This window comes from Gymnodraco acuticeps, unplaced genomic scaffold, assembly GCF_902827175.1.
Source record: "Gymnodraco acuticeps unplaced genomic scaffold, fGymAcu1.1, whole genome shotgun sequence".
In the NCBI taxonomy this organism is placed as follows: Eukaryota; Metazoa; Chordata; class Actinopteri; order Perciformes; family Bathydraconidae; genus Gymnodraco; species Gymnodraco acuticeps.
Window position 1 is genome coordinate 259,920 of NW_022992147.1, and position 25,525 is coordinate 285,444.

A 25,525-nucleotide genomic window follows, 5' to 3' on the forward strand; every position below is an offset into this window, starting at 1 on the left:
AAATTCGTGATTATACAAGAAAACAATTTCTCTCCTTCCCGGCCGCCCCACCTGGTGGATGGATGGAAGACTGTCTTGGCCTCAAACCTTGTCAGGGAGGCTATATCTCAAAGCTATATAATATTATTCAAGAAATCTCTAGCCCTTCCCTTAACCACCTTAAGGGTGCCTGGGAAGAAGAAATGGGCATATAACTAACTGATGAGACCTGGCGGTCTGCAACTGAGAACATACATAAATCCTCCATCTGTGTGAGGCATGGAGTACTTCAATTTAAAGTGTTCCATCGATTACATCTGTGCAGAAGCAGGCTTGCCAGGCTGTACCCTGAGGTGGATCCCACATGCCAGAGGTGTCATTGTGCCACGGCTACCCTATTGCACATGTTTTTCTCCTGTCAGTCCATTGCCCCATTTTGGTCTTCTATATTTGAAACGTTTTCATTGATGTATGGCCAGAACGTACAACCAAATCCCATAATAGCTGTGTTTGAAGTAGCCCCTGAGGGGCTCTCCCTCTCTAATTGCCAGTCACACTCACTTGCGTTTGCAACCCTTCTTGCAACCCTTCGTCTAATCCTCCTCAAATGGAAAGACCGGACTCCACCATCTCATGCCCACTGGGTGAGGGATGTGATGGCACATTTGCAGCTGGAGGAGCTGAGGTATCGTAGCCAGGGATGTGTTAACAAATACTACAAGCTCTGGCAGCCTTTCCTTGACTATTTTAACAACCTTCCCTTTTAATTTACTGTTTATTTTAGTGGATTGTATTATTTATTTTGTTTATTTTATTATTTTATTTCTTTAAGTGCAGCTGTGGGTGTGTATGAATATGTGTATGTGCGTATATATACATATATATTATGTGTATGTGCTTGCACAGTATATGTACTGCAATGACATTTGTATTTGTGGTACAAATGTACAAATGTAATTCAATTCAATTGTATGATTACACATCTGCATTTTCATGTGCCCTGCTTTGTTTTGATATAAGTGAAAATCAATAAAGGCGAGATTACGTCCAAAACACGTCAGGCATCGTTTCTGATAGCAACTTTCTGTGGGTCCGCCGCCGATTTGATGTCAGATCGGCGGCAAATCTGTATCCGCTCGTTGTACCCCTGTTTTTAAAAGATTTGGGTACGGAGGAAAAGAGAAAGGGTTTTATTTTCTGACGCTGCCCGACGCACCGGGGACACATATTTATGTATACAAGACATCAACAAGTGCATTTTGTATGATAGGTCCCCTTTAAGCTCTCTTAGCCATTTATGAATTTTAGCATTCTGACAATATATCCATTACAACGAAATTATTCTCAGAATGTACACAACTTCTGACTTATCTTTCTATTTGTCCTTACAGAAAGACACACAAAATACACAGGCTATACAGACACTATTTATTCTACTGTAAAGTATTACATTTGACATGTTTGTTTTACATGAACATATTTTGGGAGGCTGTGACGCAGTGGAATAGTGCGTTGGTGTTCGGAGGGGGTCATAGGTTCAAACCCCACTGCAGTCAGCATTTCGTTGTGTCCCTGGGAAAGACACTTCACCCCAAATTGTCCCCAGTATTGAGTATGTAAGTCGCTTTGGATATAAGCATCTAACATGTAATGTAATGTTTTTCTTATGCAACTTTCTTACTATTGCACCATTGTCATGTCTCTTCATGATGAGTAGCCATATTGTATTTTAGGAGCCGCCTACAATCCCAAAACGTCACTGCAGCTTTTTGTGCACACGACAAATAAAACCTTTGAATCCTTTGACAGTAAAAGCAGATGAGTGCAGGACCAGAGCCTCTACACCTGAGGGAGTCAGAGGTCTCCCCCCTTTTGCCTCCTCATAGAGCGGGGATGCATGGGAGGGTCAGGGTGGGTGAAGGGTGAGGGTGGGGGGGAGTTTTCAGGGAGAAAGTAAGGCACATGTAGAAGGGAGTCGGACTGCATGAGGGGAGGTAGGAAATGGGGACGCCTGTCTCTCCTGAAGCGTGTTTCTTGCTCTTGAACCCCCCCTCTGAATCTGGATTTCTGCTGGTTATCACCTGCAATTCCCAGACTTTGTAACCACTCACAGAGCCGTGCATCTTCCTCTTTCTGTGTGAGTGATGGCGGCAGAACATATCTCCCTGCACAGTCCACCTTAAAGCTCCTCTTCCTGCTCCGTTGCTTGTCTTTGATCGCTGGATCCTCTGATGTCTGAAGAGGAGGAGTCACCCATCTGCCTCTGTCTGAAAACACGTGCACACGAGGGCTTTCTGACACCAAAGACCACGTGTCGGCAAAAGCCTCTGACCTAAACTCAGCTCCTCTGTGCAGCACAACTGAGTTTCTTTTAGGCTGAAATGCATCTGTTTTGCACTGAACATCCTTTGAAAGTGCATCATTGGACCCCAGTGGACACACAACAGTACGACCGTGGTTGTGTGTGTCGTGTATGTCCGTGAATGTGTCTGAGGCTTCAGGAGGGTGTGTGTTTGCAGGCAGCACAGCTCTGGATCTGCAGAACAAAGAGCGGAGTCGTCTGTGGGGGGGCAGACCGGCAGAGAGCTCAGGGGGTCCAACGCTGCGAAACAGAGGAGGTCGAAGGATGGGAGAGGGTCCAGATATTACAACTTTTTCCTCCTTTCTTTTACGCATCCTGTTCAGAAGTGTTCAAATACTTCCTGTACACATTCACAAAAGTCCAAAGTGAGGGTCATTACTTTACATCTTCACTGCCCAAATGAAGGTTTTTGGAGTGAAAACCAAACGGACTACTGCATTAGTGGAAAGGACTCAGAGAACCAAGGATTCTATATACTTTCTGCATTCATTATTTTGTGCATCCTGTTCAGAAGTGTTCAAACTCTTACTGTATCTTTCCTTAAAGGTCCAAAGTGAGGGTCATTACTTTGCATTGAACAGTAATCTTCTTTACTCTCCAAATAAAAGTTTTTGCAGGGACAAAATGTGAAAGAAAGAAAAGGAAAACAGCATTTAGAAATGGTCTGGCTTACTTCTTAGAAATGGTTAAATGAATAAAAAGAACAAAGGCTTTTCCTCCTTATTCCTTCGTGTTCCTTCCTTTAACATTTCAACTTTCCCCTCAAAGCTATTCTGCATCCTGTTCAAACGAGTTCAAATACTTCCACAAGAGTCCAAGGTGAGGGTGATCAGTTGCATTGAAAAGTCATCTTCTTTACATCTTAAAGGTGGGGTAAGTAATTTTGGAGAAACCAGCTCGAGTGCGCTAGAATTTGAAAATACACAACCGGAAAAAATCTGCCACTTCCTTCAGACTTCCTTACAGAGCACCTCCTCCAACACACACGAACGCGCACATGACCAATGAGGGCACGAGATAAGTTTGTGCACAGATGGAAGGCTGACAGGCAGGTAGGCCATCCAGTTACTTTAGCCGGGCCGGCTCAGATGATTGGTCGTGCTTTTTACAGTGCCACGGCTTCCACTGATGACATTTTTAATGTATTTATTGTCAAAGCATTTCATGTATTCATTGCTATCGGGATGTTAAGAGCATTCCATGGAATATAGCAACAAGTGTTTCTGAAGTGAATTACCTACCCCACCTTTAACTTCTTAAATGAAGGTTTCTGCAGTGACAAAAATGTTGACAGAAAGAAAAATCCAACAGTTGTAGAAATGTACGGGTCATCAGTACATTAGTGGGAAGGACTCAAGGCTTTTCCATTCCTGTGTAGTCCTTCTCCGTTCCTCTGTAATTTTTCCAAAATGCCAACTTTCACCCAAATGCTTAAATGCCTCTTGAAATACTTCCTGTACACATCCACAAAAGTCCAAAGTTAAGGTAATCACTTGCACTGAAAAGCAATCTTCTTTGCAGCTTCACTTTCCGAAAAGCAGGAATCAAAATAAAATAAATCTGTTGTAATAATGGAGTATCCAAACAACACAGAGAGAGTCTGAATCTGCTTCCTTTTAGAGGATATTAAGGACTTAAAGAACCAAGTCTTTCCTCTGTCTTCTTCTTTACCACAATGGCTTTATGTGTGAGTCATCCTCTCTTGTTGAATATTTCCCCTGTCTTACTGAGTGTGTGTTCTCCAGTGTTTCTGTATCCAACAACACACACATCTCCCCTCTCTTTCATCCGGCTGCCCTCTTGGACATGAAAGGCGCAGACCATCGACTTTTCCATTTCAATAAATCATGGATTACAGGTGAGCAGCAAGCAAGGATGGTGTTCTTTTATTTGTTTCATCTGCTTTCATGCTGAGAGGTGGAAGAGAAGAACAATAACTCCTGTGTGCGCTGTGTGGGCAGATAAAGGAGTAGTTAATGTAATCTAGACAAAATAATTTAACTAAAAACATATTAAACTGTATTTTCAAGCAAAATACAATGTGCTTTTTTAAGATGACATTTAGATCTCCATTCATCCATCCATCTTCTCCCGCTTATCCGTGGTCGGGTCGTGGGGGTAGCAGTTCCAGCAGAGAGCCCCAAACTTTCTTTCCCATCAACCAGCTCTGACTGGGGGATCCCAAGGCGCTCCCAGGCCAGCGAAGAGATATAATCCCTCCACCTGGTCCTAGGTCTACCCCTTGGTCTCTTCCCAGCTGGACGTGCCTGGAACACCTCCCTAGGGAGGCGCCCAGGTGGCATCCTAACTAGGTGCCCGAACCACCTCAACTGGCTCCTTTCGACGCGAAGGTGGTTCAACTCCGAATCCCTCCCGGATGACTGAACTTCTCACCTTATCCCAGCAACTGCAGTAGCCTACTGCTCCGATTCTCCGGCCCATCTCATGCTCCATTGTTCCCTCACTCGAGAACAAGACCCCGAGACACTTAAACTCCTTCACTTGGGGTAAGGACTCATTCCCTACTTGGAGTGGACAGTCCATCGGTTTCCTGCTGAGAACCATGGCCTCAGATTTGGAGGTGCTGATCCTCATCCCAGCCGCTTCACACTCGGTTGCGAACCGATCCAGTGAGTGAGAAAGCCATTAGAACCACATCAGAACCAGATCATTTAGATCTCATTTATTTTTATTTGAATCAGGAGAGACTCATTTTTGGTTAAAAGAACATTTATTTATTCATTCTCAACAACAACAAATCAACCATATCTTAATTAGGGCCCGAGCACGAGAGTGCTAGGACCCAACGGCGTCCTAGCACGAAGTGCGAGGATCCCTATTGTTATTCGTGGAATTATTATTATTATTTTTAGTCCCCATCTTTCCTGTTTTTGAGGCCTTTAGGATGCTGACAAAGTTGTATAATTTTGCACGGATTCCAGAACCGGTAAAAATTGCAACATTCTGGAGTCAATGGGTTAAAATATTCTAACATGCTCTCTAGCGCCACCTATGGCCATTTCCGTTTTTGGAAAGATGTGCAAAGTCGCACCGTAACTCCGAATGACCTGGAATTTTGCACACATATCCGGGTGGACCTGCGCTACAAATAATCCAATTGGAACCCTAAGCTCCGCCTACATTTTTTTTTTTTATAATTGGCAAATTTACATAAACAGTTAAATATTCAATTACATTTCAATTTTCTGTTTTTCAACACCAAACTTCGTATATAGCATCGTTGGAGGGTCAGACACATTACCCTAGGAGATGAGCATGTTCAAACGATAAATATTTCTGCCATTAATTAAAACGTACTCGCAAAAAGGCGGGGCTTAGAAAGAAATGCTCATAACTCATCAACAATGTATCCATTCACCACTGATTTTGGTGGAAAGGTGTAATCTATCTTGGGAAATAGGCACACCAAATAATTTAAATTTAGGACTATAGGGGGCGCCAAAAACACCACAAATGTATAACTCAAGAGCGGATGGACAAATTATTATTATTTCTTTTGACACATACTCTCGGGGTGACTACGAACTCAGATTTAAAGTGTCGCAACAAATACAGAATGTGGGCGTGGCCTATACATTTTTTTTAAATTGCGATAGCATAAAATGAGCTTCGGACGCAAAACTTGGGACACACGTCAGAGCCCACGACCTTTTCGATAATGTAAAAAAAAAACGTACATTTTCAAAAAAACTGCTCACTAGCGCCCCCTATTGTGTGGTAGTCGCATATAGTTTCTCAGAACTTCACGAATCTTGGCACAGACATTCCTCCTGGAATTGTGGACATATTTGTAGATACATTCCATTAGCCCCGCCCCCCAAAAAGTCGGCCATTTTGAAAAATATGCGGTTTTTATATATTTTAAGCACATTCGTGCAAATTCCTCCTAGGGGAATGATCGGAAAAATTCCAATCCAGGACACGTTCAGCCCCTATCCAATATGATACTTAATTGAGAAGAATTTTTTTTATAGCTCAATCGTGGAGGTCGTAAGCTAACAGCGAATACACCATTTTTGACGATTTACATGTCGCAAATTACTCCAAACTACTCGGATATAGTTATTCCGATATTCCCGAAACGCTGTATACATATTGCTATTATGATTGCACATATATTTCAAATTGCCTTCCATTAGCCCCGCCCCCCAGAAAGTCGGCCATTTTGAAATATGTGCGTTTTTCTGCCATTTTAAGCACGTTCTTGCACACTCCTCCTAGGGGAATGATCGGAAAAATTCCAATGCAGGACAGGTTTAGCCCCTATCCAATAGGATACTTAATTGAGAAGCACATTTTTGAAAAATTACTCGTGGAGGTCGTAAGCTAACAGCGAATATACCATTTTTGACGATTTACATGTCGCAAATTACTCCAAACTACTCTAATATAGTTGTTCCAATATTCACGAAACGCTGTATACATATTGCTATTATGATTGCACATATATTTCAAATTGCCTTCCATTAGCCCCGCCCCCCAGAAAGTCGGACATTTTGAAATATGTGCGTTTTTCTGCCATTTTAAGCACGTTCTTGCACACTCCTCCTAGGGGAATGATCGGAAAAATTCCAATGCAGGACAGGTTTACCCCCTATCCAATAGGATACTTAATTGAGGAGCACATTTTTGAAAAATTACTCGTGGAGGTCGTAGGCTAACAGCGAATACACAATTTTTGACGATTCACATGTCACAAATGACTACAAATGACTCCAAACTACTCGCGTATACTTTTTCCAATAATCAGGAAACGCTGTATACATATTCCTATTATAATTGCACACATATTTCTAATTGCCTTCCATTAGCCCCGCCCCCCAGGAAGTCGGCCATTTAGAAAAATGTGCGTTTTTCATGCATTTTAAGCACATTCTTGCAAACTGCTCCTAGGGGAATGATCGGAAAAATACAAATCCAGCACAAGTTCAGCCCCTATCCAATATGATGCTAAATTGAGAAGAACATTTTTTAAAGCTCAATCGTGGAGGTCGTAAGCTAACAGCGAATACACCATTTATTACGATTTACATGTCACAAATTACTCCAAATTACTCCAAACTACTCGCGTATACTTTTTCCAATATTCACGAAACGCTGTATACATATTGCTATTATGATTGCACATATATTTCAAATTGCCTTCCATTAGCCCCGCCCACCAGAAAGTCAGCCATTTAGAAAAATGGCCGTTTTTCATGCATTTTAAGGACATTTCTGCAAACTCCTCATAGGGGAATGATCGGAACAATTCCAATCCAGGACAACTTCAGCGCATATCCAATGTCATGCTACATTGAGAAGTAATAGTCCTTCGCTCAAACGGGGAGCTCGTAGGCTAACGGAGAATGTACCATTTTTGACCAATTATATGTCAGATAAGCTACTGAGGCCTGCCTGTTTGCCTGGCACATCAACTCTCACACACACACACACACACACACACACACACACACACACACACACACACACACACACACACACACACACACACACACACACACACACACACACACACACACACACACACACACACACACACACACACACACACACACACACACACACACACACACACACACACACACACACACACACACACACACACACACACACACACACACACACACACACACACACACACACACACACACACCTACTGTTAGTCCAACAACACCCTTTGCTGGCGGCATATTCATTACAACAGACACCTATACACTCGCTAACCCTAACCCCAACCCTAACCCTAATGTTTATTTGTAGATATCTCCTAAAGCCTACAGATAAAGTGTGACATGTAGGCCTGTTACATTTGTTATTGAGCGATATATATTATACACACTGTTCTGCTTTCTGCACTTCCCTCAGCAGCTGTTCTCACTGTAACATCACCTAACATCCAGGGGACATGTGATTAGTGAGTAAACAAACTGTAAAGGGCAGAAAGTCTGATGCACATTTGATCATCTCAAATAACTTATAATCACAACGGGAACAGTTTGCAGAGCTGTGCTTCGTTTGACAGAAGTCCAGCCATGCGTCACGCCTCTTTTAAACATCACTGTTGGCTTAAATCGTCTCAGGAGAATACTTCAGTGTACCCTCGGTTATAGCTCCTCCAGAGACACTCCTCTCTCCTCTAAATCAGTGTATCCTCGGTTACGGCTCCTCCAGACAGCCTCCTCGATAATCGATCCTCGACGACCCTTTAGAGAAATTTGTGTTCCTTCGACATCCGTTTCCGGGTCGCTGCCGGAGCACCTGGGAGTCTGGGACGCGAAAATTAGAGAAATGACAAACGGCTCATTTCCCAGGACTCGCGCACGTCTGCTTGACGCCGGGACGACCTGCCGCCCTCCCCGACAGGCGCACGGACGCGAGGGCCCGCTCATCACTGCGCGCACAAGTGCGACCGCAGTTTTAATTATTGTTAATTTTCTGTTTCTTTTTTTTTTTTAATTCTCAATAGTCATAAAAAGGATTTCATACCAACCAATACCTACACTACAAAGATGATTTGTTTCTTTAAAAATACTAGAATATTAGTAATTTAATTAATAATTAAAACTATTCAACTATTTTGTTTATTGTTTTTTTTATGTTTAAAGAACAATGGTCAATTTTAACAAAATTACACATTAAATGTATTGCAACTCAGTTGATATGGGATGGATTTAAAGTTATAAATACTCCTATAACAGTGGCTCCTTACCATTTGACAATTTATCAATTACTTTTAAGACAACTAACTGTTAAACTAGCTATTTATTAATTGCTTTTAGGCTAGCTAACATTGAGCATGTTATTTTTAACCATTTCATTTTGCTTTTTTTGCAACAGAATACACTTTATTTTCCAAAATGACATTCATAAATCAATTAATATGATCATTTTTACTTTTAAAAGTAGAATTACAGTACCATGTAGTTCCCAACGCGACCACCAAGGGGCGCTAACCGCAGTTTCGTCTCGTGGATAAAAAGCTGCTCGGTCCCTTTTTCTACCAAACCGGAAGTGCTTAACTGGTCACTCAAGGCCAAGATCACCGAAGCAGCAGCAGAAAGGTAAACACGGAGAAATGTCTTATCGCCTTAAAACATCTTAATGTGTGTGTGTGTGTGACACCTGAGTATGTAGTGAGGATTTAACCTGTGAACGTGTGTGTGTGTGAGTGAGTGAGTGTGTGTGTCGTAATGGGAGGCGGGGAGGAAGAGGAGGAAGAGGAGGAAGAGGAGGAAGAGGAGGACGAAGAGGGCAAAGTCATAACGGAGGTTAACTTAAATAACCGGGAGATACGCAGCAAACCGGAGGGGAATCTGCGTTAAAGGGATTATAAAGTTATTATTCAGGGAATGTTCACAGAGATGTACCCGATATTTAAAGTGCTCCTCCTCTGTTTGTGGGAGTGTGTAAAAACAACAAAGCAGTGGAGGTTTAACCAGAAGAGAGAAGTACTCAGATCTAGTACTTGAGTAAAAGTAGAAGAACTCAGATCTAGTACTTGAGTAAAAGTAGAAGAACTCAGATCTAGTACTTGAGTAAAAGTAGAAGTACTCAGATCTAGTACTGGAGTAAAAGTAGAAGTACTCAGATCTAGTACTGGAGTAAAAGTAGAAGTACTCAGATCGAGTACTGGAGTAAAAGTAGAAGTACTCAGATCTAGTACTGGAGTAAAAGTAGAAGTACACAGATCTAGTACTGGAGTAAAAGTAGAAGTACTCAGATCTAGTACTGGAGTAAAAGTAGAAGTACTCAGATCTTGTACTTGAGTAAAAGAAGAAGTACTCAGATCTTGTACTTGAGTAAAAGTAGAAGTACTCAGATCTTGAGTAGAAGTACTCAGATCTTGAGTAAAAGTAGAAGTACTCAGATCTTGAGTAAAAGTAGAAGTACTCAGATCTTGTACTTGAATAAAAGTAGAAGTACTCAGATCTAGTACTGGAGTAAAAGTAGAAGTACTCAGATCTTGTACTTGAGTAAAAGTAGAAGTACTCAGATCTTGTACTTGAGTAAAAGTAAAAGTACTCAGATCTTGTACTTGAATAAAAGTAGAAGTACTCAGATCTTGTACTTGAGTAAAAGTAGAAGTACCAGAGTGTAGGAATACTCTGTTACAGTAAAAGTCCTGCATTCAAAATGTTCCTCAAGTAAAAGTAGAAAAGTATTATCATCAAAATATAGTGAAAGTAGCGACAGTAAAAGTAGTCATTGTGCAGATTGGTCCATTTCAGAATAATATATATGATATGTTTTATAATGATTGATCATGAAAGTGTTCTCAAAGCTGGTAAAGGTGCAGCTAGTTTGAATGACTTTGTATACTGCAGGGTAGCTTGTGGATTTACTCCAGGTGGAACTAAAGTCTGATTTAACACTTGATTATATTTCACATCATTCATCCACATCTGTAAAGTAACTAAAGGTATTAAATATATGTAGTGGAGGAAAAGTACACAGTTTACCTCTGAACTGTAGTGGAGTAAAAGTACAGAGTAGCATAACATTGAAATACTCAGGTAAAGTGCCTTTTTTACCTGCTATGCCACTTTTGCTGTAACGCTGTGGGACTAATAAAGTGATTCTGATTATTTACAGTCAAATGCAACAATATGAAAACATTGTCACATATAATAATATCTCATATAGAGGCCATTGTTCTGCAGAATGAGTCCTTTAGATGCTTTGAATACATTTTCCTGATTATACTACTGTGCTTTTACTTAAAGGGGCCCTAATATGCACAGACACGTACATCTAGCTGTGTGTTAGATATGTTGCTGTAGTGCTTACCATGACATTATATTCATACAAGAGAATCTAGTCAAAGCCTGTCTGTGCTTCAGGTAAACACACATCAATCACACCTGAGAAACCCACACACACTACGCCCTGCATGTAGGAAGCTGTAAACATGCTGACACACACACACAGACTGAGACACAGACAGACACACACAAACAGACACACACACTAGGGGTTTCACCAACTAATTGACTAGTCGACTACCTTTACCACTAGTCGGCGCTGTAGGCCCTAGTCGACTAGTCGTGAAAAAATGGAGGTAAACGAGGTGCTGCAAAATGCTTCAAAACACGTCCGACATTCTTATGTATGGCAGTACTTCAACAAAGATGTAACCAACTCCACAGTGAAGTGTCAGTTGTGTACAGCTGTACTGAAGTACAACAAAAATACATCTGCTATGCGCAACCATCTGAAGATGAGACACCCGCTGCCGACAGCTAGCACTAGCAGCCAAAATGTATCCAACAGACACTATCGCGGGGCAGCGATTTTTATATAGCCCAGCATTTTGAAGTGGGGGGGGGGGTGCTAGTGGAGAACGCTCAGGTACTGTGGACCGCATAAAGCTTAGCAGACTCTTCACGCTAACGAAGGATCACTTCTAGGCAGGGTTGGGAGGGTTACTTTGTAAATGTAATCAGTTACTGAATACATGCTCTGAAAGTAATCAGAATACAGTTACAGTTACGTGTCTTAAAAATGTATTCAGATTACTTTTAGAATACTTTCCATAACAGATGGGTATGTTTTTGGTGAACAGGAGACACTTATTTTACTGTTTTAATGGCTTATCAAGAGCACAAACACAACATCTTGATGTCATTCTGGACAGCTCTCTCATCTGCACCCCACATAAAAAACATCACCCAGACTGCATTCTTTGTACTGCATTAACACCTTTCCTTGGAATATTATGAATTGTAAGGTGTCCTTGGGTGCTTTGAAAGGTGCCCCTAAATAGAATGAATGTGCCATCCGACCTCTGCAGCTCATCCAGAATGCAGCGGCTCGTCTGGTCTTCAACCTTCCTACATTTTCCCACACCACTCCGCTCCTCCGCTCCCTTCACTGGCTTCCGGTAACTGCTAGAATCCACTTCAAGACACTGGTACTTGCTTACCATGCTGCGAATGGATCTGGCCCTTCCTACATCCAGGACATGGTTAAACTGTACACCCCAGCGCGTGCACTACGCTCTGCATCAGCCAAACGACTCGTTGCGCCCTCGCTGCGAGGGGGACCCAAGTTCCCATCGGCGAAAACACGTGGGTTTGCTGTCCTGGCTCCAGGATGGTGGAATGAGCTCCCCATTGACATCAGGACAGCAGATAGCTTACACATCTTCCGGCGCAAACTGAAAACTCATCTCTTTCGACTCCACTTCGAGCGTTAGAACTATTAACGAAGCACTTTTATACTAATAAAGGGCTGGCTTATCTAAAGCCAGTTGAGTAGCACTTGAAATGTTTGGCTCTATGAAACCTGATGTACTTATATGATTCTGTTTTCTTCAAGGTTGTGTCTTCCTGGTCGAATGTACTTATTGTAAGTCGCTTTGGATAAAAGCGTCAGCTAAAAGCAATGTAATGTTATCATTATTATTTATTATCTGAAACGATGTAATAACTTTTAAAACTGTTTCCAGTCACTTGCCCCAGGCATTCAGCAGCAGCAGGCCATTCACTTTGATTTGATCCCGTTATAAAAGTCATCATCTCGACAATAAAGAAATGCTACATAAACGTTATCTTGCACATTTTATCGAACCTTCTCCGTTTCTAACTTTCAATATATTTTAAAAGAGATCTCTCTCTCATCTGCGTGCGGGGGCAGGGCCTCAGACACTGCATCTCTCTCTCGCTCACAGACACGCTACAGCGCTGTGCAGTGTGCGCACAGTTCTGCCGGTAATGAATATTACATTTTGTGAGGAAACTTTTCCACCAATAATTCCAATAGGTATTCCAAAATGTATTCACTTCAGGTTTACGAAAGTAACTGTAATCAGATTACTCGTTTTTCAAATGTAACGCCAGCTGAATACAGTTAGCCTACTTGATTTTTGTATTCTGATTACGTAACGCCGTTACATGTATTCCGTTACAACCCAACCCTGCTTCTAGGCTACTGTCCCGCAGCTCCTGCCTCTCTGTTGCCCCTTTCACACCAGCGCTTTTTCAGCTCCGGCTCGGAGCTGGAGCCTGAAAAGCGCCGGTTTTTCCTGTTCACACCGCAGCGGCGCCGCCTCTTAGCTCCGGAATCCGGTTCACTTCCAGCTCCAAAAAATTGTCGGTCTAGAGGCAAGAGCTTTGGAGCTAAGAGGTGGCGTCGCTTACGTCTCTCTTACGTCGAGGCGTGCAGGAAACTAAACATGGGTCGACTGTCATGCCTGCCTACAAGCAGTAGTGCTTATAAACACACTTTATAAAGTCAGGCAACACTTACAGGCTTCGTGTGATTCTGTTTATTTGTACCTTACTTTGACCATCCGTTCACTGTTATTGATCATTGTGGAGAGAGGCAGACGTTTTGTTTTGTATTGTAGCAGCTATCGGATGGAATCAATACATGGGCTGCACAGGTTGTCGTGTCCGACTATCACAAGTAGAATCATAATAAAAATACGCCGGTAAAATGTGCCTGTAGAAAACGGTTTATGCCACAATAGAATAGCAATAGCAAGTAGTCAGTTTAGCTTCGGTTGCTATGCTAACATCACCCATTTTATACCAGAGAAACTTTCATAACAGCGTTGTGATGCCAAACAGCGTCAATTCAGACTGACACACATTCACTAACGGCCTGTCCACACAGCAGCTTTTGGCGATTTGTCCATCGCTTCCAGCGCGTCTCCGCCCATTGACTTTGAATGGGGATGACGTCACTTTCCCTCGCTTGTCGCCGAATTGCATTGTGGGGGGGCGAGGCGAAGATTTCCAGGATTTCCAGGATGTTCAGGATTCCAAAGTTGAACATTGTTGAACTTTTGAGGCTGAGCTGGAAGCGACAGCCAATCAGATCCGTTTATGCAAATCTGACAGTTCAAGCGCTAGCCAATCAAACCGCGTGCAAGCTGGGAGAACCAGACCCGCAGTTCATTTCTATATTCCACAAAAATGGAGGAGAACTTAGTTATTGCGGTAGCAAATCACCCGGTTCTTTATGACCAGTCCCTATTTACTTACCGAGATACAAACCGGAGGAACCAGGCATGGAGGGAGGTGGCAGAGGCAGTGGGTGAAACTGGTAGGTTTTCGCTTGTTTGGGGATTTTATATCCAGTTTACTTCGTTGCTAGTTTACTTCGTTGCTAGCAAGCATAGACAGTATCATTAGCCAGCATGGAATGTAGCATAAAATAGCACCATAAACATTAATCTCATAAATGTTCAAAATGTTAAAAAAATAAATGTTCATCATAGCCCTTCCTATTTGACAATAGTGTAGAAGAACCGGGTTTTTTTGCTTTGTATGTCGGGGGCGGGATATTCATGTGATATTCATGTGATTGGTTGTTGGTCGCGAAATCCCCAAGCTGTCAGACACGCCCAGCTCCAGGATTTTCAAGATTTGGTCAAAGCTGCTGTGTGGACACACCGGCTAAGGGGAACTGGGGATATGTATCAGCTGCTTGTGTGAGTCGGACAGTGAATACTTTAGAGCGGCCGCTGCAGTGTGAGCTAACCGGGAGCTACCGGGAGAAGAAACTCCCGTGGAAGAGCAGCCAACACTGCAGCGGTCGGTAAATGCTGCAGAAACACATTAATAAACAATGAACCACGGCACTCTGGAGCAAAGTATAAGGTTGGAGAAGTCGTTATTTAATTTATTCTGGCTTCGTGTGATTAAAAGCAACACGATCATCGACCCGACGCAGTTGTTGTTGTTGTTGTGAGCGCCGTAACGCCGTTGGGGAGCAAATCAGCGATGTAAACGGTGACGTCATGACGCAGCAGCGGCAGCACCCAGTCGGGCTCTGGGCGGTGTGAACAGAGCGGGAGCAGAAAAGGGAAACCGGAGCTGAACCAGAAAAGCTCTAGCTCGGAGCTAGAAAGGGATAAGCGCTGGTGTGAAAGCCGCATCTGTTGGACTCTGTCGCAGCGGCGCTACTGCTGTGGTGCGGACCGCATTAACCAGACTCTTCACAACGAAGGATCAATTCTTGTTCAAGGCAGGGAAGGTTTCGCAGTACGCAGTCTACTGACCCGCAGCTGCTGCCTCTCTGTTGGATTCCGGTACTGTACCTTACTCACGAGACGTTGTAAAAAAAAAAAAATGGGTGGGAGGCGAACGCACTAACCACTCCGCCAACGCCACAGTCACCCCCGCCGTGCGGGCCGGATGAGAATGTCTGGCGGGCCGGATGTGGCCCGCGGGCCGCCAGTTGGTGATCACTGAGCTAGGGTTTACTGCCAGCGGACACTGCATATCCCCACAATGGATAACCCACTGGAGTGGTGGGCAGAAAACGCGCACCGCGTCCCCCGTTTAGCCAAGCTTTCGAGGAGCTACCTGGCTATTCCAGCCACAGGCACCCCGAGTGAGAGGGTTTTTTCCCTGGCAGGCAACACTGTCACCTGAAAGCGGTCAAGCCTCCTTCCCTCACATGTCGATGCGTTGGTGTTCCTCAACGCAAACCAAAAATCTGGAAAGGTGGACGTTATCGTGGAGGACAGCGAGTAAAGTGTTGCGCAATGCGCTGTTGCGCACTGGATTTACGTGGCATTTCAGTAAACAGAGTTTTTTGCTGTCGATTTTGGTGAGTCCAGTTACTGTTTGTTATTTACTAAGTCCAGTTACTGTTTGTTATTTACTCAGCCATGTAACACAAATTTAAAATGCAGTGTTTAATGTAACTGTATGAGTTCCGATATAAAATACAGTTGTACACCTCTCTTTGTGTGTCTTTATTATGACGTAACGACTAGTCGACTAGTCGACTGCTATTTTGAAAAACGTGTCGACTAGTAATTGGTAGTTGTGAAACCCCTAACACACACACACAAACAGGCACACACACACACACACACACACACACACACACACACACAGACACACCATCTTATGCAACCAGAGCTGCTTTTCCCTCAACAAGTGTCAATCTGCTATTTGTTTTTTATGATTTATAACGTGTGCATACTTTAATTCATCTCCATTTTTCTTCTTCTCTTGTTGTCCCTCTTCCCCTCAGATGGCTCACAGGCTGCTGGTGCGTAGGTTTTGGACGCTCTCCTCCAAAGATCTCCGCTGCCTCCCGGTCTCCTCTTCCTTCTCTACCTCCCTGCAGTCTTCCAGAGTCCCCGTCCTCTCTCGCTCCCGCTCCCGCTCCCTCGCCCTCGCCTCCCTCCGCCAGGCCGCCTCCTTCAACATCCAGGACCACGACGACTTCGACGTCCGGGTCATCAAGAGCGAGCTGCCAGTGCTGGTGGACTTCCACGCACAGTGAGTACTGAGGGGGGCGGGGGTCTGACTACGTGGTGGTACTACAACGTTTCTGTCAGGGAAGATTTCAATGTCCGGGACAAATGGGAGAAACACCGTTCAATCCAATCCAACTTTATTTATATAGCACATTTCAAAATGACAGAGTTGACCAAAGTCAATACATACATCAATACATATATAAAAAGCAGCATGAAAACATTTAGATCAGAGGTCGCGTTAACCGAATATTTTCCGTCTATGACGGATTTTTTTTAACAATGACGGACAAATCTGAAAGCAGTCCGTCATTTTGACAGATTAGAACAAACTCGGAACAGCGCCAAAGTTTCCCCGCAGCGAGGCTCCCGTGTTATGCCTGCCCTCCAAAAAGGAAATGATACCGTTTCCAAACCTAACTGTGCCGTACAAATCATTGTATCTGTGAGTTTTGGCTTTACGCTGTGCACGCTCCCGCGAGGTGCAGCAGCCATGCATAACACGGCGCATGTGAACTGTCCCTCCCCTCCCCCCGTTGACAGTTCACGAGCATGCTTCCCCCCCCCCCCCTCGTCAGAGTTGTGTAAAGGCCGACGGGTAATTCTGGATTTTGACGGAAGTTTTACGATCCTGTCCGTCAAAATGTTTATTTATATAGCCTAATATCACAAATGTTACATTTGTCTCAGTGGACTTTACAGTTTGTACAAAATATCAGTATGACAATACAGACACCCTCTGTCCTTAGACCTTCACATCGTACAAGTAAAAGCTTCCGGAGAAAACCCACAGTTTAAAGGGAAAAATGGGAGAAACCTCAGGGAGAGCAACAGAGGAGGGATCCCTCTCCCAGGACGGACAGACGTGCAATAGATGCCGTGTGTAAATTGAAAAGATAATACATTTACAACATAGGTAGACCAAATGTTTGGAAATGCATGTGTCTATAATAGGAAGATGAATCCACGAGCATGTCAGCAATCCTGTGGGAGCCATCAGGGAAGTAGTATGATGAGTCAGGCAGGACCGCAGACAGGTTCAGCCACGACTCGAAGTCCAGGACTCAGATCAGGACTCAGGATAGAGGATCCAGGACGCACGACCACAGCAACATGATCAGCCACGACTCAGGATCCCGGCGTATATATGGACACAAAAAGGAAATTTGGGGGAAGCTGGGTTAATCGGAACATGAGAGTACACAGGTACAATAAAACCATACGTGTAGCCACAGACTGAAAAACTCTCGTGTGTGTGTGTGTGTGTGTGTGTGTGTGTGTGTGTGTGTGTGTGTGTGTGTGTGTGTGTGTGTGTGTGTGTGTGTGTGTGTGTGTGTGTGTGTGTGTGTGTGTGTGTGTGTGTGTGTGTGTGTGTGTGTGTGTGTGTGTGTGTGTGTGTGTGTGTGTGTGTGTGTGTGTGTGTGTGTGTGTGTGTGTGTGTGTGTGTGTGTGTGTGTGTGTGTGTGTGTGTGTGTGTGTGTGTATAAACGGCAATTATGTGAAGAAGCATGCAATAAGAATCCATACAGTCAAATACCAAGGTCAGACAGGGGCGGACTGGCCATCGGACGATGTGGGCCGGTGGGAGAAGTCACTAGCACCCCCCCCCCCCCCCCGTTGACAATTTACTAGCGGTACTGAGGTGGGGCGGCGGTACCGAAGTGGGCCGGTCGAGAGTCCCGGGCTGATTTGTAGTCCCAGTCCGCCCCTGAGGTCAGATAATAACAAGAATATATGCTTAAAATGTAATTATTAAAATTATGTTGCTTGATGACATGTGACAGGTGTCCAACCAATCCTTATAACAAACACTATTTCATACCCAAGCAGCTCCTACTGGTCGGTTAAGAGGATTAAGATCTCAGTGATGGTTTAAAACAGGGTTGCCCAACCAGTCGATCGCGATCGACCGGTCGACCGCGGGGAGATTTCCAGTCAATCGCGAGATGTGTCTAAAAATAGAACAACAACATTCTGTTGTATCGTTAATGTCCTGTAACATAATCTTCCTGTGCCAGAATAATGCACATGAACGCATCAAAGCTTTGTGATTGGCCGGCGTGACCGCATGTGTCGGGGCGTGGCTGGTGGGCAGTATTTCGCTGACGTTGTCCGTGTCAACAGGAGTGCCAGTCCGCACACACACAAGACCGCAATTATGGCAGAAGCAAAAAAGCCCAAAATATATAATTTTCACTCCGAGTGGGAGGATAATTATTTTTGTATCTATTCCAATTCAAAGTCCATCTGTCTCATCTGCAATGCGAGCGTGGCTTTATCGAAGAAGGGTAATTTAGGAGCGGCATTTCAAAACAGTGCACAAACGCTACGAGACGGAATTCCCTCCTAATTCTGCCCTACGCTCCAAAAGGGGAGGGGCCTGAGAGGACAGCTAAATGCACAGCAGTCCATTTTCACCAGGCCCAACAACAAGAGCAAGGCTGCTACCAGAGCATCTTATCGTGTCAGTCACGTTCTTGCGTAACACATGAAGTCTTTCAAAGACGGCGAAATTGTGTAAGAAGCATTCCTGGAGGCTGCGACGCGCTTTTGGGGGACAGTAAAAATAACAGAAGCATTTCAACAGGTTTTTGATATAATAAAAACTCAAGTTAGATACCGTTATTAATCAGCTGTAAGTTTTAGTTTGTTTGAACTTATTCATTATAATTATTGTACAAAATAGTATAAGAATGCAAACATTAAGATCTGTTCTGTTTAAATTGATTATAGTCTATTATCAATTCAGGTTCAGAAACTAGTGTTGCTTGCATCCTATTTTTTAAAGGCATTTATTTTTATACTCTAATAAAATGCATAAAAAAGGGTTTGATTCTATTAATTTTGTCTTTTGTATTGCATTGTTGCAGCAGATTCCTGTGTAGCTTCAGATCTGAGTTGTCTTATTAGTAAGCCTAATTTATACTTTTGTAGCAACACTATTTTTATATAATGGCAAAGAAAGGGTTCAGAGTCTTTTCTTTTTTCCCTGTGTCATATGTGGCAGCACTGTTCAATGTTTCTTGAAAACATTACCCACTGTAGTGACGTGTGAATAAACTCCAACTCTGTATCAACAACACTGTTTTGTAACTTCAGTTGAATACTTGTATGTGTGTAGATTAGAAAGAGGTAAGATAAAGGATCTGCAGTATTTTATGAAGTATTCATCGTACAAAGGTCAGTTTTATACAAGTAGAAGTGTGTATTTACCTGGTAGTAGGCTGTCAGTAATGGCTACGCCTCTCTATTTGGACTGGTAGATCTCGGCAGACTGGCAACTTTAAAAGTAGCTCTCGGTTCAAAAAAGGTTGGGCACCCCTGGTTTAAAATAATCAATCAAATCGCTGTTATGAATCAATGCAAAATATTAGGCTGATGGGTCCAGTAGTTTGGAAGATTAACCAATCACATGACCCCATGTTCAATAATAACCCACTCTGTCTCTTTAAAGATGACCTCTTGACCTCTTGTTCCGTGTGTTTCAGGTGGTGTGGTCCCTGTAAGATCCTCGGCCCGAGGCTGGAGAAAGCCGTGGCGAAACAGAACGGCAAAGTCACCATGGCTAAAGTCGACATAGACGATCACACAGACCTGGCTATCGAATACGGGGTGAGACTCGCACACATTATACAGAGGGCAATCACAGAATGAATACTACCATACAAGCATTTCTAGCACACATTATACAGAGGGCAATCACAGTATGAATACTATGATACAAGTATATGCAGCACACATTATAATATGTGCTACATATACTTATGTAATAGTATTCATACAGAGGGCAATCACAGTATGAATACTACCATACGAGTATATGTAGCACATATTTTACGGAGGGCAATCACTGTATGAATACTATTACATAAGTATATGTAGCACATATTATACAGAGGGCAATCACTGTATGAATACTACCATATGAGCATTTTTAGCACACGTTATACGGAGGGCAATCACAGAATGAATACTACCATACGAGTATATTTAGCACACATTATACGGAGGGCAATCACAGAATGAATACTACCATACGAGTATATGTAGCACATATTATACGGAGGGCAATCACTGTATGAATACTACCATACGAGTATATTTAGCACACATTATACGGAGGGCAATCACAGAATGAATACTACCATACGAGTATATGTAGCACATATTATACGGAGGGCAATCACTGTATGAATACGAGTATATGTAGAACACATTATACGGAGGTTAATCACGGTATGAATACTACCATACGAGTATATTTAGCACACATTATACGGAGGGCAATCACAGAATGAATACTACCATACGAGTATATGTAGAACACATTATACGGAGGGCAATCACAGTATGAATACTACCATACGAGTATATGTAGCACTCATTATACAGACGGCAATCACAGAATGAATACTACCATACGAGTATATGTAGCACTCATTATACTGAGGGCAATCACTGTATGAATACGAGTATATGTAGAACACATTATACGGAGGTTAATCACGGTATGAATACTACCATACGAGTATATTTAGCACACATTATACGGAGGGCAATCACGGTATGAATACTACCATACGAGTATTTTTAGCACACGTTATACGGAGGGTAATCACAGTATGAATACTACCATACGAGTATATGTAGCACTCATTATACAGAGGGCAATCACTATATGAATACTACCATACGTGTATATGTAGCACTCATTATACAGAGGGCAATCACTATATGAATACTACCATATGAGCTTTATTGGCACACATTATACAGAGGGTGATCACGGTATGAATACTACCATATGTAGTACACATTATACGGAGGGCAATCACACTATCAACACTACCATATGAGCATTTTTAGCACACGTTATACGGAGGGCAATCACAGCATGAATACTATCGCCATAGTTTTGTCGGTGCTTCAGTTAAATGTCTGAAAACGGTCAGACTTCATGCCAATATTTCAGAAATCATGTTAAAATAAAGTTAAAAACCTCTGATTTCTCCTCCAAGTTTGTCATGCATTTATTTATTTATTTTATTTAGTGATATAGGAGTTTCAAGAACAGTACAGTGTCACATATACACAGAACACAATAAGGAGCATTTACAAGTGGAGGCAAAAACAGTGTCATGCATTTCTTTATCACGACACCACACGTGTATTTGTTTTGATCTCCCCCAGATACAAGGGAATTCATCCCACATGTTGTTATCATGTATCCATTTTGTTCTTCTAACACCCTCCTTGGTCTTTGGTGTCCAGGTGTCTGCCGTCCCGACAGTAATCGCCATCCGGGGCGGGGACGTCATCGATCACTTCGTTGGGATCAAAGACGACGATGAACTCGAGTCATTCGTCAGCAAGATCATCGGGAAATGAACCTCTGATCTCCCATTCACCTGCAACATGGTGAATTATTTTGGCTGCCATTTTGAGCCAGATTAGCAAAAGCCAATAAACAAACTTCTCGCCACAATGGCAGAACCATCTGCTCACACCCATCCCTGAAACTCCGCTTCAGCTGTGCTTTATCGCTTCAGTCTTTGTCTCTTATTTTTTTGTCTAGAGATGGGTGTGTGCTTCCTTTCTAACCCTTTAGTTCATGCCACGCTCCATTTTATTCTCAATAATGTGACGGCTCCTCATTACAAGAGCCGGTTGTTGCTGTAACTGTCTAATAGAGTGGAAAATGTAAACTGTATATTTACAACATTAGGGATGAACAGTTTCTAGTTTTAGTGGTGGAGAGGATTTAAGTTAAAAAAGCTGACGATACTGAATGAGGTTGTGGCAGTGTTACCTGTAGTTTCTGCTTTTGTCCACACGGGGGTGACGTTTCTCTAACATCGCAAAGCCACACATGGTCATTTTACACCATTATGCCTAATAATGTGAGAGGGAAAACAAGTGTGTGTGTGTGTGTGTGTGTGTGTGTGTGTGTGTGTGTGTGTGTGTGTGTGTGTGTGTGTGTGTGTGTGTGTGTGTGTGTGTGTGTGTGTGTGTGTGTGTGTGTGTGGTGTGTGTGTGTGTGTGTGTGTGTGTGTGTGTGTGTGTGTGTGTGTGTGTGTGTGTGTGTGTGTGTGTGTGTGTGTGTGTGTGTGTGTGTGTGTGTGTTTCTGGGTCCTGACTGTAGAACTTTAAGTCAAATAGGAATTGCAAATATTTAGTTTATTACTCAATTAACTCGTACCGGAAACATGACCAAGGGAAGTAATAAAGAAGTCAGAAAACGTTATGGATTTGAATTTTGTTTTTGTCTCTGGTTAAAAAAAATACACAAGATTTTAGCTTTATTGGTCCCTAATGACACTGATGCAATATAATAGTTATGTACTTTCCCTGTATTGCTTTTTTGGCACTGTTTAGGAGTATCAGTATGTAGTGTCTCTACTTTAAACAGTCCTCTCCTGCTGATGTTCAGGTGTATATCAGTATGTAGTGTCTCTACTTTAAAGAGTCCTCTCCTACTGATGTTCAGGTGTATATCAGTATGTAGTGTCTCTACTTTAAAGAGTCCTCCTGCTGATGTTCAGGTGTATATCAGTATGTAGTGTCTCTACTTTAAAGAGTCCTCTCCTGCTGATGTTCAGGTGTATATCAGTATGTAGTGTCTCTACTTTAAAGAGTCCTCTCCTGCTGATGTTCAGGTGTATATCAGTATGTAGTGTCTCTACTTTAAACAGTCCTCTCCTGCTGATGTTCAGGTGTATATCAGTATGTAGTGTCTCTACTTTAAAGAGTCCTCTCCTACTGATGTTCAGGTGTATATCAGTATGTAGTGTCTCTACTTTAAAGAGTCCTCCTGCTGATGTTCAGGTGTATATCAGTATGTAGTGTCTCTACTTTAAAGAGTCCTCTCCTGCTGATGTTCAGGTGTATATCAGTATGTAGTGTCTCTACTTTAAAGAGTCCTCTCCTGCTGATGTTCAGGTGTATATCAGTATGTAGTGTCTCTACTTTAAAGAGTCCTCTCCTGCTGATGTTCAGGTGTATATCAGTATGTAGTATCTCTACTTTAAAGAGTCCTCTCCTGCTGATGTTCAGGTGTATATCAGTATGTAGTGTCTCTACTTTAAAGAGTCCTTTCCTGCTGATGTTCAGGTGTATATCAGTATGTAGTGTCTCTACTTTAAAGAGTCCTCCTGCTGATGTTCAGGTGTATATCAGTATGTAGTGTCTCTACTTTAAAGAGTCCTCTCCTGCTGATGTTCAGGTGTATATCAGTATGTAGTGTCTCTACTTTAAAGAGTCCTCTCCTGCTGATGTTCAGGTGTATATCAGTATGTAGTGTCTCTACTTTAAAGAGTCCTCTCCTGCTGATGTTCAGGTGTATATCAGTATGTAGTGTCTCTACTTTAAAGAGTCCTCTCCTGCTGATGTTCAGGTGTATATCAGTATGTAGTGTCTCTACTTTAAAGAGTCCTCCTGCTGATGTTCAGGTGTATATCAGTATGTAGTGTCTCTACTTTAAAGAGTCCTCTCCTGCTGATGTTCAGGTGTATATCAGTATGTAGTGTCTCTACTTTAAAGAGTCCTCCTGCTGATGTTCAGGTGTATATCAGTATGTAGTGTCTCTACTTTAAAGAGTCCTCTCCTGCTGATGTTCAGGTGTATATCAGTATGTAGTGTCTCTACTTTAAAGAGTCCTCTCCTGCTGATGTTCAGGTGTATATCAGTATGTAGTGTCTCTACTTTAAAGATTCCTCTCCTGCTGATGTTCAGGTGTATATCAGTATGTAGTGTCTCTACTTTAAAGAGTCCTCTCCTGCTGATGTTCAGGTGTATATCAGTATGTAGTGTCTCTACTTTAAAGAGTCCTCTCCTGCTGATGTTCAGGTGTATATCAGTATGTAGTGTCTCTACTTTAAAGAGTCCTCCTGCTGATGTTCAGGTGTATATCAGTATGTAGTGTCTCTACTTTAAAGAGTCCTCTCCTGCTGATGTTCAGGTGTATATCAGTAGTGTCTCTACTTTAAAGAGTTCTCTCCTGCTGATGTTCAGGTGTATATCAGTATGTAGTGTCTCTACTTTAAAGAGTCCTCTCCTGCTGATGTTCAGGTGTATGTAGTGTCTCTACTTTAAAGAGTCCTCTCCTGTTGATGTTCAGGTGTATATCAGTATGTAGTGTCTCTACTTTAAAGAGTCCTCTCCTGCTGATGTTCAGGTGTATATCAGTATGTAGTGTCAATACTTTAAAGAGTCCTCTCCTGCTGATGTTCAGGTGTATATCAGTATGTAGTGTCTCTACTTTAAAGAGTCCTCTCCTGCTGATGTTCAGGTGTATATCAGTATGTAGTGTCTACTTTAAAGAGTCCTCTCCTGCTGATGTTCAGGTGTATATCAGTATGTACTAGTGTCTGTATTGTATTGCCCCTCCTCTCCACCTGCGGTCTGAACATGTGGGAGTTACTCATGCTGTCTCTACCCTCTCATCACACACTTCTAAATTACCTCTCTTCTGTCATCCCCATAAATCAACTGTCTCTCTCAAAAACATAATAATGCTTTGAGTCTTGCACCTGATCAAACATCCTCAACTAAACCACCTTTCTTTTTAAAAATAATAACTTATTTTTCGTTGTTTTAATCTTGTTCTTATTTCACAAAGTCTGGAGATTACTCATGCTAAAAATATCTCTTAGGAAAGTGCCAGGATTTTATCCGAAACACAGCAATGAATCATGAAGTAACGATCTCAAAAAACAAGAATGCTGCAAATAAATTAGATTTTGACTTTAGATGAGAAACTCCCTTTGGAGGGAACACAGGGATGTAAGCCTTTGTCGACCATTGACATGCACTAAAACACTACAGTAAAGGGAACACCCCAAAAAAGCATAATAGGGCTTCTTTAAAACAGCAACACATCAGATTTTATGGCACAAAATACAGTTATTCTCAAAAAATGGTCTCAAGACAATTTACAAATG

At 42.5% G+C, this 25,525-nt stretch overlaps 1 protein-coding gene across 2 annotated transcripts; it reads left to right on the plus strand.

Moving 5' to 3' along the window:
* Positions 1 to 9,336: 9,336 nt before the first annotated feature.
* txn2 (thioredoxin 2) lies at positions 9,337 to 22,417 on the plus strand. Of its 2 annotated transcripts, none has more exons than XM_034203923.1 (4): positions 9,337 to 9,426; positions 16,358 to 16,608; positions 20,075 to 20,198; positions 21,858 to 22,417. In XM_034203923.1, exons 2-4 carry the CDS (start codon positions 16,358 to 16,360, stop codon positions 21,972 to 21,974), a joined length of 492 nt encoding a protein of 163 aa, XP_034059814.1. In that variant the 5' UTR covers positions 9,337 to 9,426; the 3' UTR covers positions 21,975 to 22,417. The 2 variants fall into 2 exon arrangements, with proteins under 2 accessions (XP_034059814.1, XP_034059813.1); XM_034203922.1 differs by lacking the exon at positions 9,337 to 9,426 and adding an exon at positions 15,471 to 15,925.
* Positions 22,418 to 25,525: the final 3,108 nt, after the last annotated feature.